The sequence below is a fragment of the Manacus vitellinus genome, unplaced genomic scaffold (assembly GCF_001715985.3).
Source record: "Manacus vitellinus isolate BGI_N305 unplaced genomic scaffold, ASM171598v3 scaffold_53_pilon, whole genome shotgun sequence".
NCBI classification, from domain to species: domain Eukaryota; kingdom Metazoa; phylum Chordata; class Aves; order Passeriformes; family Pipridae; genus Manacus; species Manacus vitellinus.
This window is the reverse complement of record NW_021940637.1, coordinates 1,852,527-1,866,848: the sequence shown is the minus strand read 5'-3', so window position 1 is coordinate 1,866,848 and position 14,322 is coordinate 1,852,527. Positions and strand designations below refer to the sequence as shown.

Here is a 14,322-nt window from a genome sequence, read left to right as displayed (position 1 = left end):
CAGCTGCCATTAAGGTGCACCTGTATCCCCAGGGCACACGGATAAAGGGGGGACTGTTTACCAGCAACCTCACTCAGTGCTCCTGCCAAAACTTGTGAGGCCTGGGAATGCAGCAGCTCCCTTATCTGTGCCCGTGTGTTCCGGCTTCATAAAGAGTTTGGAGAAACAAACACTTGAAGGAAAGCACCAAGATCAGTGTTTACAGAGCCACAGTGCTGTCTGCTCTCTTATATGGATCTGAATCCTGGGTCATCTACAGCCACCACCTGCGACTCCTCGAACACTTCCATCAACGCTGCCTCCGAACAATCCTAAACATCCACTGGTCAGATGATGTGACCAATCCATCTGTTCTAGAACAAGCAGCAGTCACAAGCATTGAGGCCATGTTGCTGAGAACACAGCTGTGCTGGGCAGGGCACGTCTCCAGGATGAAGGACCAACCACCCCCTCCCTAAGATCCTGCTTTGTGGTGAACATGCCACTGACTGTTGCAAGAGAGGAGCCCCAAAGAGGAGATACAAGGACTGCCTGAAACAACATCTCAGCCTTGGCCATATTGATCAACATAACTGGTCTACTCCAGCCTCCAATCGGGAGACCTGGAGACACACCATCTCTAACGCTGCTGATGCCTTTGAGAACGCAGCAGGATCACCCTTGAGGGGAAAAGACACCGCAGAAAGAATCGTGCCCTGCAGAATTTACCACCTAAGGAGTCTCTCTGCTGTGCCTTTTGCAACCGGTCGTGCCTGTCTAATATTGGCCTTTTTAGCCACCAGTGTGTTTGTAACAAACGTGGGTAGAGCCCTCCCCAAATCTTCGTTCCCAAAGCCTGGCCATGATGATGATGATGATGATGATGATGATGATGATGATGATGATGCATTCTGGCAGCTTCTGCAGTGCTTCCCAGTTACTGCTGCCCTCCCCCACCCCTGGAGGGCAGTGCCCTTACTCACAGCTCCAGGATGAGGACCACATCCGTCTTGTTCTCGTAGATGTCATGCAGTTTGACAATGTTGGGGTGCAGGACCTGCTGCAGGATGGTGACCTCCCTCTGGATCTCCTCCCGGCTCACCCCGCGCCGGCTCGCCCGGCTCTGCCGCTTCTTGATGAACTTGGCGGCGTATTCCACACCCGTGCTCCTCTCCTGACACTTCTTCACTATGGCAAACTGGCCACTGCAGGGGCAAGAAGGTGACAAAAAGGCTTTCAGATAATCACAGCTTCCCAAATAAGCTTGACCCTGCAAGGCCTGAGCAGCACTGCTGAGCTTGTTCTGGTCCAACAGAGAGGACTGTTGGAATTCTGCACTTAAAGGCAGTGGAGCATAAGGCAGCCTCCCACGGTGTCTGAAATTTAGCAAAGCCAAACAACATCTGGCAAAAGGGAGGGCAGATGTTACAACCTCTAAAAAACAGAATCAGATCTGCCCCAAAAGGTTCAAGCCACCTCTCCTTCACTGGGCAGTGTTTAAGACCTTCAAGTCTGCAGTGCACCACTGGATGTTCTGAAAGGACATGCATGCATTCAAATATCTGCCTTAGGAATAATCTCTAGAGAAGCACTCAAAGGATTGATAACCCTCTGGAAATGTAGAAACTGGCCTCCAGTAACGAGTTTTCAAATAAAAGAATGGTTCATTCAATATTTCTGCACTTCACTTGATAATTTAGGTGTAAATGTAACTAGAGTAAGAGCAGTATCTTAGTGCACCTCAAGGACAGAGAATTTCCCACTGTACCAAACAGTACAGGGGCTGCACTAAGGTTAAAGGGCATGTACCTACAGTTTGGTAACAACATTTTCTTCACTGTGGCTCCTAAAGCAGTGCCACTGCAAAATTTCCCCCTTACCTCCTAAGGATTGGCAGATCTCCAGTCCCAGAATACACATTTAGTATCAGATACTTCCTCACTCAAGTCATTATGTCCAGACTTGCAAGGAAAAGACTGATCTTACAGGTAACCTTAACCTTTAGCTACTGTGATTTCACCAGACAGGATCTCTTGATAAGAATCACAAACAAACTCACGAAGTGCACCCACCCCCCACCCCCCCAATCCACAGGAGAAGCACTGAGCTGTTCCTGTTTTCAATATTATTGTATCCTCCACTGGCTTGGTAAATGAGAGATGTATTACAGGCTGTACTTCGTGCTTCATCAGCACAGACATCTGATTGGAGTCTGTCCTCAAACTACAAAGGCAGAGAAATTAAAAATGAAGGCTGTCACTTGGTGCTCAACTGCTCTCAAGAGCCAACACTCCACGGCAGAGGCAGCCCCTCATTTCAAAGGGCTCAAACAAAAGCCAGCCAGCCTGAAGTACTTCTCTGGGCTTTTCATTTTAATATGGGTCCTGAACACTTCTGAGGAGAGAGGCATGAACAGATGGGACAAGGGTCCTTATCCCTTTAGGACAAATCATTCACAAATGGAATAGAGACTGTGGCCATTTGTCGAATGCATTAATTGATTCACATTTCTCCTGATTTTCTCATTACCTGCAAACCCTAGAGAAATTCCTTTTACAAAATCCCCAAACTTGCCTTAAACATTCTGCTGGAAGAGTTTGCTGTGCAGTGCTGAGAGCTGTTGGTGTATAATACGGGTTTCATGGTTTTTTTGCTTGTCTGACCATATTTTGCAAGACGTGCATCTTGCTTGGTCCAGACTTCCTAAAGAGACACGGCACTAATATTTCTGTGTTTGCTTCCTTGAATTCTCTCTGGGGATATAAATTCTGTCAGCAAAGTCAGGGAGAAAAGCCTTTTTTTACGAGTGCTGATCATGGGAACAAACACGGTCACCTTTGCAGAGGGATACTGCAGATTTTATACATTTTTGTTTATGCAAAAACTCACAAAAATAATAATGGCACGGTCCCCTGTGACCTGCTATTGCTCCCCTGCATGTGTACCCACCAACACACACACTCCTGCTCCTATCCCAGTTTTCATGCTATTTCCTGTAGCTCTGGAAAACAGGCTTTTGCAGACAGTCTTTACTGAGCCAGTTTGTGACTGAGTAGAGGTTGAAGCCACGGGGAATAATATAAATGCACAATTCCCTAGCCCAGGACATTAAAGACAGAGTGCAATTACCAATGGATGGTTCATGTGGAGGCCTGCACAGCCAGGAAAAAAGAGGATTTTACAATCACAGTCGATACACTTTGGATTTCTTGTTAACCACAGAGCTTGTAAGGTCAAGCACCAAGACAACAGTGTCTCTGCACCTTCTCATGCCTCAGCATTCAGCACATAAGAATCAAGTGGTGTCAGCTCCCCAAAACTTCCAACCCAGCCCAGGAAAGAAGCAGAAGAAAGGGAAATATGTCCCCCAGGCACCACAGCACTGAGAAATGAAGCCATTCAGTTCATTTCACAGGGGGCATTTGTGCCTGAGCTTAGCCTTGAAACTCCATTTCACAGCTCGGATGGCCAAACTTCAGCAAAAGACCTTGCCAGAATTCCTGGGCTTAGTATATGGCTGAAATGAGGATGACTTGGGCCATGAGCAGCTGTATTTACAACACACACAGGATAAGCCCAGAGGGTGACACTTCTGGATGTGTCTACCTGGAGCTCAGAATGTCTCCCCCAGCATTTTCCTGGAGAAAATTGGCTGCACAGGCCTTGGACACTGATCTTAAGAGATCTTTTCCAACCTTAATGGTATTATGATTCCTAATTTCTTTTTTTTTTTTCCAGGCAGTTAAGTCTGTTCCCTTTCAGAAATGTTTTGGACAGCTGTACAACAGCCTGTCACACACTCAGCATAGGCTGTGCTCAACTGTGGTAACAGCTCAAGACTATGAACAACAGCAGCTGCATCCTGTCACTTGTAATATAATTAGGTACAACATCAAATCTGTCCACCATTAATGATGGAATTCATCCCAGAAATGAAGACAACCTATAATTTGCATTGCTACTATCATCTAGGAGATTTGTCACTGAGAAAACAGAGGCAGTAATTTGTCACTAATAAGAACACAGAGGCAATGTTACTGGGTGGGTTTGGAGTCTAATTTCAGAAACTGTAGAGGAGCACAAGGTCAGCTCATTTAATCACAGGATTCAGGAGAGGATGTGGAAAGGATGTGGGAAGAGAGAAACTGGACAATCCAGAATAACAGGATAAGTTCTTGCTCTTTTTTCGAGGCCTACTTTTAACACAGGTTGTGGAGGGTAATGCTCTGGGGCAGAACCTTACATGGCAGAGAGGGAGCAGAGCAGCTCCAGGTTGGAATGTCCTGATCATATTCATCTTCATTTAATTTGCTGAAGAATTCTAAAAAAGATTACTTTTTTTATTGTTATTGTTATTTTGGTAGCTGTTAAAGCTTGAAATTCCCATAAAAGAGATGATACTTTTGAACACGCTGACAGATACACTTTACTCTGAAATATGTTTTCAACAAGTTCTTTGAAAAATAACTGAACCTGGCAGAGGACAGTGCTCTGGCATTCTGCCACTCAAGAAGTGACACTCAACTCCCTCCATGAGCCAGGACAATTTACTTAGGAATAGATTTGCAAGGGATTTTAGGTACCAGCCTCCCACTGACTTTCACAGTAATTAGGTTCCTGCACACTTGATGGAAAACAACACCTCAGTCCTTCTGTACTTCATTTCCCAAAGCCTGTAAAATGCAGGTAATGCTGCTCAAAAATCAAATACATTATATGGGCTGAGCATACAAGCTGGACCTACAAACTGATTTCATGTCTCTAGATAGCACTATAATTGCAACTACAATCATTCATATTTTTATTCACAAGCTGTTCTCAACCACTTTCTTTAACTGCCCAGATTCACCTGCAGACTGCTGTGAAAGTTGGAAGGGTACAATCACAGCCCACTGCACAGAGCAAGACACCAAGACTTTTTCTACAGTTTTTTTTACTTGAATGGTGCCATAAATACCTATCACTCTTCTGTGATGTTGGCTTTTACCTACAGCAGGTGTGGGGAGACATTCAGTGGTGGGAATGCAAGCCTGAAAGGGTTTATTTGCTGTTACAAACCCCATCCCAAACAAAGACAAAGGATGTCATTCATATATGTGGTTGCCTGTGCTTAGAGCATTAATTTAAGGTTTACTAGACTTTGCAAAGTCTGCCAGTCATTTGGCCTCCTTCCCTAACTGGATGATAAATTGTGCCTGGTACTTTGACAGCAAGATATTAAAAAGACACTCTCTCCAGTGTCAGATACTCTCTGAGCTCTGAGTCAACACTGTATCTTGAACTCTGAAAACAATTTTCTTTATGTTTATTGACACAGCAATCAGTTACTTTACAGTCTATGACACAAGCCAAGTCAGAGTCCCCTTCTGTTGTCCTTTCTCCAGGAAATGAGCTTCCAGCACCCTTTGCTTTAATTTTGCACAATCTACAGTTAGAGACCCGTAAAAATTCTAAAAATATGTTATGAAACCATCATGTGTACATTCTTCAGTTAACAGACACGAACAGAATCACAACAATACTGTTTAGCCAATCTGAACACAGGGCTTCTCTAGACTCAAGAGGTTGCTTTATTTAGTTTCAGCAAAGAAGGGTAATTCCTTCTCAGTAACAACAGCTGTTTTTATGTCAACAGTTTTGTTCACCGTGCCTTTCTGCCACTATTAAAGTGGGATTGGTCATCTCAAGCTTAGAAAGTCTGCATCTTGTTACTTTTCAATCTTTTTCATTCCTGTTTCTTTTTCTTGGAAAAAAACCCACACAAATAAATTTATCCATTTATGGTTGTCTTTTTGTTAACTTCCAAAGCAAAGCCCCTGAGAATTCTTGCTGAAGGCCTTCCTTGAATTTGAGAGGATAACAGCTATTTCAGGCTTGATCTGTTCAAAATGACTGGAATTTTATTAAGCTAAATGCTCTCCTCCCTCTTTGCTTACACTTTCCAAGGAGACTTCTGCTGGCTGTGACTGCACTGCCAGGCTCTTCCCAGCAGAGAGGACAGGGGTCTGCTGGTAACAACTTAATTTCTTATGCTCTCAGCTCAATTATGAAGCACAGCTCAACCAAAGGCCATGCAAGGTTCACCAAACATGTGCATAAAAGCTTTGGCTGAAGGGTTTTTGCAGGAAGTTTGTGGTCACGACCAAAAAGACCCAGAAGCCTTCTGTAAAGGGCAATAATTTGCACTACGTTTTACTTTATATAGAGGTTTTTTTTAGACTAAACCAGGATTTTGTACAGTAGATATTTAACCTAAGTAGGGAATAAATAGCAAGTCCAACAGCACGGTATTCACAAAGAAACTACAGTGCAAGAGCTGAAACAACAAAGCAGCAATCCTAGCATGGCAAGGCTACTGAAGGGAAAGCATCTTGCTGTTTCCATAAGATTTTATGGAATGAAACTAAAAAAAAACCCAAACCTTAATCTGTTTAATACTCTGCTGACACCTCCTATAACTTCATAAAGAGCTTTAAAAATAAGATTGTCATAAATATCACTGTACTTCTGTTTAAACTGCAAATAAAAGTGAGTTTTGGTTTACTTGTGGTTTTTTTCTTTCCTCCAAAAAAATGCAAAAAAAGCAGATACCTCTCCTAAAGCAACTACACAGAACCTAAACTGTGGTAGAGGCCAGATTATAATGGAATGATCCCAGATTTTCTGAATAGAGCTTTTAACAGGAATTTTGCTTGACTACTAAAAAGTAGTAGAAAGAGGAAAAAAAACAACAAACAGTTGCCACTTTTAAAAACACTTATTTTCACTCACAACTCGTGTTTTACTGACTGATTGAGTGTGGAGGGTGAGTTTCAATATTCCTGAGAGGGAAGTGCTGAGCACCTTTGGACTGTCTGTGATAATGTCCCTGTCTGGCACCTTCCATCCATCCATACCTCCCTCCAGCTCACACACAGGTCACCAACACACCCTGACCCTCCGTGTCCAGGGCCAGGAACGAGTCAGAAGAGCAGAGGAATGTGCACTCAGAAGGATCTGCTTTATAGGAATAAGCAGAGAGAAAACAAACCATTTGAAATGCAAAGGAAGTTTGATAAATGTAATGTTTCTGATCCGTGCTAGGAGTCATTACAAGCTCTCAGCACAGTGACGGGCTCGGCCTTGCAGCCCCTAAAACACCACATGGGGGCCTCAGCCCTGAGCCACAAGAAACCTGTCACCTCCCGAAGCATCACCGGCAGCTCCCGAAGCTGCCTGGGGTTTTTGGAAGCCTCCCAGTCCTGCAGTGACAATCGACGTGGCTCCTGAGCGGGGAGGTGCAGAGTCTGCAGGGACACAGCCTGAGCACAGCAGTTCTGGTGACTCCCTGACAGCCTGGCAAGCTGTTTGTGCCATCTGAGCCTCAAGAATAAAATGCACACGATGAAAAATTCTCCCCACTTATCGGACTCAGCTTTAGATCGAGTATCAGCACTTGGAGTGGCAACGAGCAGAGTCCAGAGCGCTGGGGAAGGTCAGAGCTGACTCATGCTCAGCAGGAACAGCTGATTTGATAAGTTGTTCCTTTTGCTAAGTGGAGCAACACCAGGGTCTACGTAACACACACACAGAAGGTCAGCACACCGTACCTGGGCATTTAAAGGCCCAAACCCAGCCAGATATGGACTGAAAGGAATACACCTGGGGCAGGTACATTGAATGGGGACATTGTATGGTCAAAGGGTTAAAGGATTTTTCTCCTTCCCCATGTAGCAAACAGAAGGAAATTATGCTGGCATCTTAATCAAGACTTGAGGAAATTATCTGTAAGGCCGAAACCACAAAGGGTTGCTGAAACTCCCATTTCACTGCTCAGCTCTTACAACAGGTTTTCACTCGGGTTCAAAACTGCTGCTGCAGAGTTTTAACTATGATTCATAGATGTCACCTGAGATAAATGAAGCTTGACCATCAGACAAGTGCTAATAATGGTCGTGCTAATAATGTGCCAATAATGGTCATGCTAATAATGTGCCCAATGCTTTGGCACTGTCAGCCCAGTGCTGAGCTGCACTATGTGTATGTCATGTGCATTTTTACTCATAGGTAACAGCTTTCATTTCAAAAGCATGGAGTGAATACTATACAGAGTCTATTCTCTCAGCTGTTCAAATTTCCATCTGATTTCTCCCTCAGTGCAAACCAGAAAAAATGGTTTCGTTTTCACAAAAATGGCAAGGCAAAGATGGGTTAAAATTCAGTGTTTTTTTCTGGAATTAGTCTTCAGTGCTTTTTCCTGGGGTTAATATTCTGCTTAATATTCAGAGTTAAAGACATTACAGAATTTGAGCTTCCTGAGCACTACCAAGGAGGTCACTCACCTCTATTTATACTTTCAAAGCCAGACATGGACTAAGGCAATACACTGAGATCACTTCCATCATCAAGGTGGATGCTGGTGATAAGGAATGCACGACTTTGTTACAAAGTAAGGCCAAGGCCAGGTCTAAATCACCAAGGCCAGATCTTTTCAGTTACTGTAGGCAGAGCAGCTTTGTTTTAGAAAAAAATCTAAGCAACAAAACCTCCCATTTTCTCTGCACTTTCCGTGACAAATCAAAATATTTCGGAAATAGTTAAAGTAACATTGAAAATTAAGAGGGAAATCTGTTTAAAAAAGGAATAAGCTAAGAGCACTTACTCTGAGAATATAAAGAATATAAAAAGAAAAAGTCCAAAACCAGCAACTGTTTCAGAGAGCTGATTACAATCACAGTGATCCTGACCAAGTACTGCATGCCAGAACTGCTTCAGCAGAAGATTCATTATCCATGAAACAGATGACTTAGAAGATTTGTAACAAGGAACATTAAGAGAGGTGCTGGTTAGTCCTCAAGAACTAAATTTACATTTTGCATCTAATGCAAAGACTTGCTTTGTGTGTGTTGTAGGATAAAATAATCCGAGGTTATTCTTCAAAATTTAAAGAATTAATTTAAAGTACAAATTAATCTAAGAACAGAGTTAAGGTCTGAGAAAGCACAATACTGAACAATTTCTATAGATAGAAAACAATGCCTGGTATGAAGATCCTGCCTGGTGTGTTAAGGGAAAATTTCCCAGCTGCAATCACACCCCTGTGTTTACAGGGGGAGTCCAACTAGCTGGGTGACATGGCTTTTTATCATGGATTTCCAAGTTCTTCCCCTACAAGTTATCTCTGCTTTTTGTTTTCACAACATAAATAAATATTTGGTAGTTCCCCTGTCAGAACAGTGATTGTGTGGCAGGCTCCAAGGTCCCATCACCACTGGTGAAATGTTTTATTCGCTGTCCTTTAAGGCTTCACCCAGAAGAAAGGGTTTCCCTGTCTCAAGGCAAGGAGGAGGTAGGAATCTGTAGCTGGAGAGGGGGGACTACAGGAGGGATGATGAGCCATTGATGAAAGATTGAGCTTGGCTTTATCTTTCTCTCAGCCTCACTCTGCAGGGGCTGAGAAAGGAAGACTTGATTATGCCCAAACTAACCAAGAGAAATCCCAGTGATTATCTTTGGCATGAAGGCATTGACTGAACCAGGAATGAGGGATAAGCACAGCTCCCAGTCAGTAAGAGAGGCCAGAGACTGGAGTGGCAACTGGAAAGGCTGGCCCATGCTGGAGGAAGGCAGAGCTCCTTCCCACAGTGAAGAGGGGAGACTTCCATGCCCACAAACATCCCTCTGGGGTTTGTGGAGTGCCTCTGTTCAGTGTGAGCCCTCCCACGCTGCAGAGCTGAGCTGCAGGGAGCAGGACACTGCCCCAGGACACTGCCACCCTCACACCTCCCTGCAGGGACACACCTTCTCAGTGGGCACTGGCACAGAACACTTTGGGACAGCTCCGTGGCACTTCCCACCCTCAGACCTGTAACAGTGACACTGCCCAGGAGGCACAAATGTCAACAGCTCTCACAGCCTGGCTGGCAACACATTTAGGAAAGAGATTAATGGCTCTGTGGTACAGCCTTTTATAAATTAAGAACGATCTGCTGCAACGTTCCTGCAAAGGGCTTAGACCAGGATCCTGCTCAAAACAGGCAAATCTGTTAATGTTTCTCACAAAGTTTATTAAAATCAAAATTAAAGGATGCAGTTTTTCGTTACTTGAATAAAACAGGCGTTTAGCAACACAAAGTCACATTTACAAAGGGATCCATATTGAAAACATTCTGTGAAAAATAAGTTTTGAAGCATCTATTTTTGGTCAACAGCTCAGGCACAGAAAAACTCAATCTGCCAGAGAGTCTGACGCCTGCAAAGAGTGACAGCATTAAATGCTGGGGAGGACTAAAAAAGGTACTCCCAGATCACACTATCTAGCACCCTTGGGAGAGGGGGAGAGAGAAGACAATCTCCTAATACCTCTGCAGGCACTGATCACTTCAGTCCACGTTGCTTTCTACCTCTTCTAGACTGCCAGCCTAGTAAAACTGAGGGCTTTTTAAATAAATCCTCATACATATTCATTTTCAAATAAGTTTCCTAAACTCTCTCCTTTGCTTGCCATCAATTTTGACAAAGAAAAAAATTAATATTTGAATATCCTAGCAGTAAGCTGTATTATTTGCTTACGATGTGGAAACAATGTGCTAAATTCATTTTATAGGCTCCTCTTTTTAGGTTCCCTTTCAGCTGTGGCTAGAGAACCTCAGTCCACACAGAGTTCAGACTTGCAAACTGGCTGATATCGGGGAAGTGACTTGGTTATATGTGTGTATTTCAAGTATTGCACACATTCAGCTGCTACAAGGGACAAGGCCATCAGCAACTTGTCTCCAACACCAAGTGCCTGACTCATCGTTCCCTGCGTTTACCCTTTGGAGAAATTGAGCAACAGAGCTGTAAACCTAAGATTAATATTTGAAAGACTGAGGGAACGTTGGAGCCAAGCAGGGAGTTCCACGTGCAGCTGCAGCTATGGAAAACCTGCTCCCCCTTCCTGCAGAGGGGCTGCTCTCACACCACTGCCCGGGCTCGGGACACAACTGCCCTCAGAGCACCCTCTGAGCTGCTGCCAGCCCAGCAGGGACTGTGAGTGTGGTCTGGCTGAGGAGTCACAAATGCTGTTTGCAGGGTTTGCACAGTGGGGGCTGAGGAGCCTTTGCTGCCCTAGGACAGGAATGTCTCATGTCACCACCAGCCCAGACCCAGCTCAGCCCTGGGAAGCAGCATTTGCTGTGCAAAGGGGGCATCCCTTCCCTGGTGCTGTGCAAATAGTCAAGCAGGTGCTGGCTCTGGCAGTGACATCCTCCATTCCATCTTATGGCTGAGCCAGAAGAAGGATTTAGTCCTGTATTAACAACTACTTTTGCTCTCAAGAAGTCACAGGCTCAGGAGGACGAGAACAGGACAGACTCTTCACAGACGGTGTTTGGAAACCTTAGTTTTGTAAGTGACTCCTGCTGCCAAAATTACAAGAAAGGAGCCCTTTTACCTGCCAGCAACCAACAGCTTGTTGCAAACACAGTGAACTAATAAAAGGCATCCCCAGGTTCTAAGGGCATCAGTCAGCAGTGGAACACATCAGCCACTGCAATCTGTCCAGCATGTTATTCTGCTTCTAATAAAGCAAGATATCATTTATCACTGGCCCTTATCAGTAGTTCCTGCTCAGAGATATACAGGTATGATGAACCAGGTGACACTTCACATTTAACACAGAGCTGAAACAAGAGCTCTGCAGAGCTCCTCACACGTGAAAGTGAAAAGACACTGCCAAAGACAGTGTGACATTGTACCTGCAGCCAGGGGAGGAGGAGGGCTGCTCTGACCACACAGCCTGAGGCCTCTCAGGGTGATTCAACAGCAATGGCCAGCCTCTACCACATTGCTTCAACAACCCCTCCATTCAGAGTGCCAAATATCCATCAGCTTGAAGAGGAGAGTGACGTTCATCATCTCAAAAGATTCCCAAATCCAATTCGGAAACCAAATTAAAATTAAGCTACTCAGTCTCCAGTCTCTCCCTTTGGCACTTTGACTGTTCCAGCACATACTAGGGCCTCCTAGGTTAAAAAACCACAGCAATTACACCCTGCACACACACACACTGAATTCCTACACAGTTCACTGTGGTCAGGTTTGCACTGTCAGACTGATACTCTCAGTGCTAGTCATTACTCAAAAGTAAACAAGTACAGAAAAGTTAATAGTCAAGGCCTTCCTGAGAGGGAAGGGAATGGAAAACAAACAACCAAACGAACCCCATTCCCCTTAAAAGAAGTTTTTCTCACCAACTCTAAAGGTGAAACAGCTGAGAGTGAAAAAAAAAAAGATTTGGCAGGCAAACAGCTTCAACTGAAGTGTTTTAATGGAACTAAATTATTGGCCCTTGAAAAAGGGTAATTGCACATACACAGTTATTTATCAAAACCAACTGCCAGACATTGGGAAAGAAGCCAACGTGTCTATAGCCCTAATTTAGCTATTTACATATTAAAAAGGAAAACACTAGAGGGCTGGACAGCAGCTCTCCTCACCCAGAGCTCTGCATGTTACTTAGGGCTGGGGGAACCCTGTGTGTCCAGCCCACACACCCAGCAGTGTTTCAGCAGGTGCTTATGGTGAAGCATGATTACAGGTGGTAATTACAGCTGTAATTAATACCTGCAGATTAGCTTTTATGGATGAAAAGCTATACAGAGGCATTAACCAGTCCAGCTGAAATCCCGACAGGTAAATCTTTTCAGGAACACAAGCACAGTGTTTTGCAGGCAGGTATGGATGTGTTGTGTCACAGTGCTGAGCAGGGCTGGCCAGAACCAGACAAAATCAAGTGCTGTCTCTGTGACAACAGCACGGGATGTTCCTGTTCCCCAGCTGGCTCAGGTGAACTCAGTCTACAGCACAGACACAGACACCTATCTAAGAAAGACAGTGTGAACATACCTTTTGTTGTCCTAGTTGCAAAAAAAGAAACAGGAAACACAGTTAGCACACTTCAACTAAAAAAACCCTAAAATATCCAAAGTGCAGTTTTGGTCAGGGGTTGTGTTTGTGTTGTGTACTGTGACTGATTTAGGCTAGCATGCAGAGTCACAGTTTGAAGATACATGGCAAATATCCCCCGTGGCAGCTTTTACAATCATCTGGTGTCAGCAGTGCATCCTTACCTTCCCAGCTCTTCCCCAATGTCATAAACGTCCTCCACCTTCTGCTGCTTGAAGAAAGCCATGCCTGGTCTTTCATTGATGCTCAAAGGTGATGCAGCTGGAATATTAATAAAGAGTGACATTCATTAGGGTCTTCCAAGAGGCCAAGTGTCAGTAACACACACTTTGGTATAGTCACTTTGGATCCACTGCAGCTCATTCATGGCCAAAGTCACCACTGATCAATCAAAATAATTAATTTAGCAGTCTCAGCCAAACAGTGAGGGTTCAAACCTGGAAAGAGGTGAGCACCCTTAAGTGAAGGTGATTCCTGGCCCTCACTGATGTACCCGAGCACATACTGAACCAGAAGAACAGAACACACCCTGAAACACAAATGTGATGAAAGCAAAGCAATTAATTCATAATTTGACAAACTTATGGACAATAAAGCCTCTACACTACACTAAAGAGAGCCAGCATGAGAATCAGCATTACAGGCTCCTTCAATAAAGTGTCAGCAGGCAGATCCCGAGCCAGGCAGAGCACCAGGCAGAGCTTCCTTTTGCTCAGGTCAGGCAGAGCTCCTGGGGCACACAGGCAGGACAGCAAACAGACAGCTGAGCTGCTGCTGGGAAAAGGCTTTGGGATCCCATCTACAGAGCTTTCAGCACATCCTTCCCCACACACTGGATGTTTCAGATGAGGAGAACACAAGCAGCACTTGTTACTCTGCATGGTCTGTGCAATTGTTTCCTGACCACAATCTTTTAAGCTGATAAGCTCGGTGGGGTCTGGAAAGACAAACCTCTCCTTGGTGCATTTGAGCATCTGTGAGTGCATTATGCTGGGCTGCTTTGGGATGGGAAGATGATCAGAAATCACATTATTGCTTGGGACACACCTCCACAGCAACACAAGTTATGGTGACAGAATAGATCTGAACAGAATAACCGGTCGGGTTAGGACATGTTTGATGTTCCCTGTGTAGATGAACACTGGCATCATCCCCAACAGCCCAAACAACGTCCACTATTCAGATCAGAACACATAAAATAGCTGTGAGGCCTCCAAGCATCACGACAAAATCTAACTACATTGAGCCATGCAGTGATTCTCACACATCTCTAGGCTTCAGCACTATATCTGTACTTGTCCATGTAATGTGCTTTTCTGTATGAATCCCAGATGCTTCTTGCTTCAGATGCACTGGGGACTTCCAGGTTCTATATTTCTACACAGCTCCTGCATGTTTTTAAATAGCAGTGGTTGG

General features: G+C 44.4%; 1 protein-coding gene across 2 annotated transcripts in view; it reads right to left on the bottom strand.

Annotated features, from left to right (window-relative positions):
- The window catches only part of DAPK2 (death associated protein kinase 2), a 35,077-nt gene extending 21,916 nt beyond the window's left edge, over nt 1-13,161 (bottom strand). For both annotated transcript variants that reach the window (XM_018081527.2, XM_018081526.2), the window contains exons 1-2: nt 13,071-13,161; nt 963-1,184 (exon numbers count right to left, since the gene is read on the bottom strand). In XM_018081527.2, the coding sequence (XP_017937016.1) occupies nt 963-1,184; nt 13,071-13,132 (284 nt within the window). In that variant the 5' untranslated portion in view covers nt 13,133-13,161. The remainder of the gene's footprint in view (nt 1-962; nt 1,185-13,070) is intronic.
- Between the last annotated feature and the right edge of the window lie 1,161 nt (nt 13,162-14,322).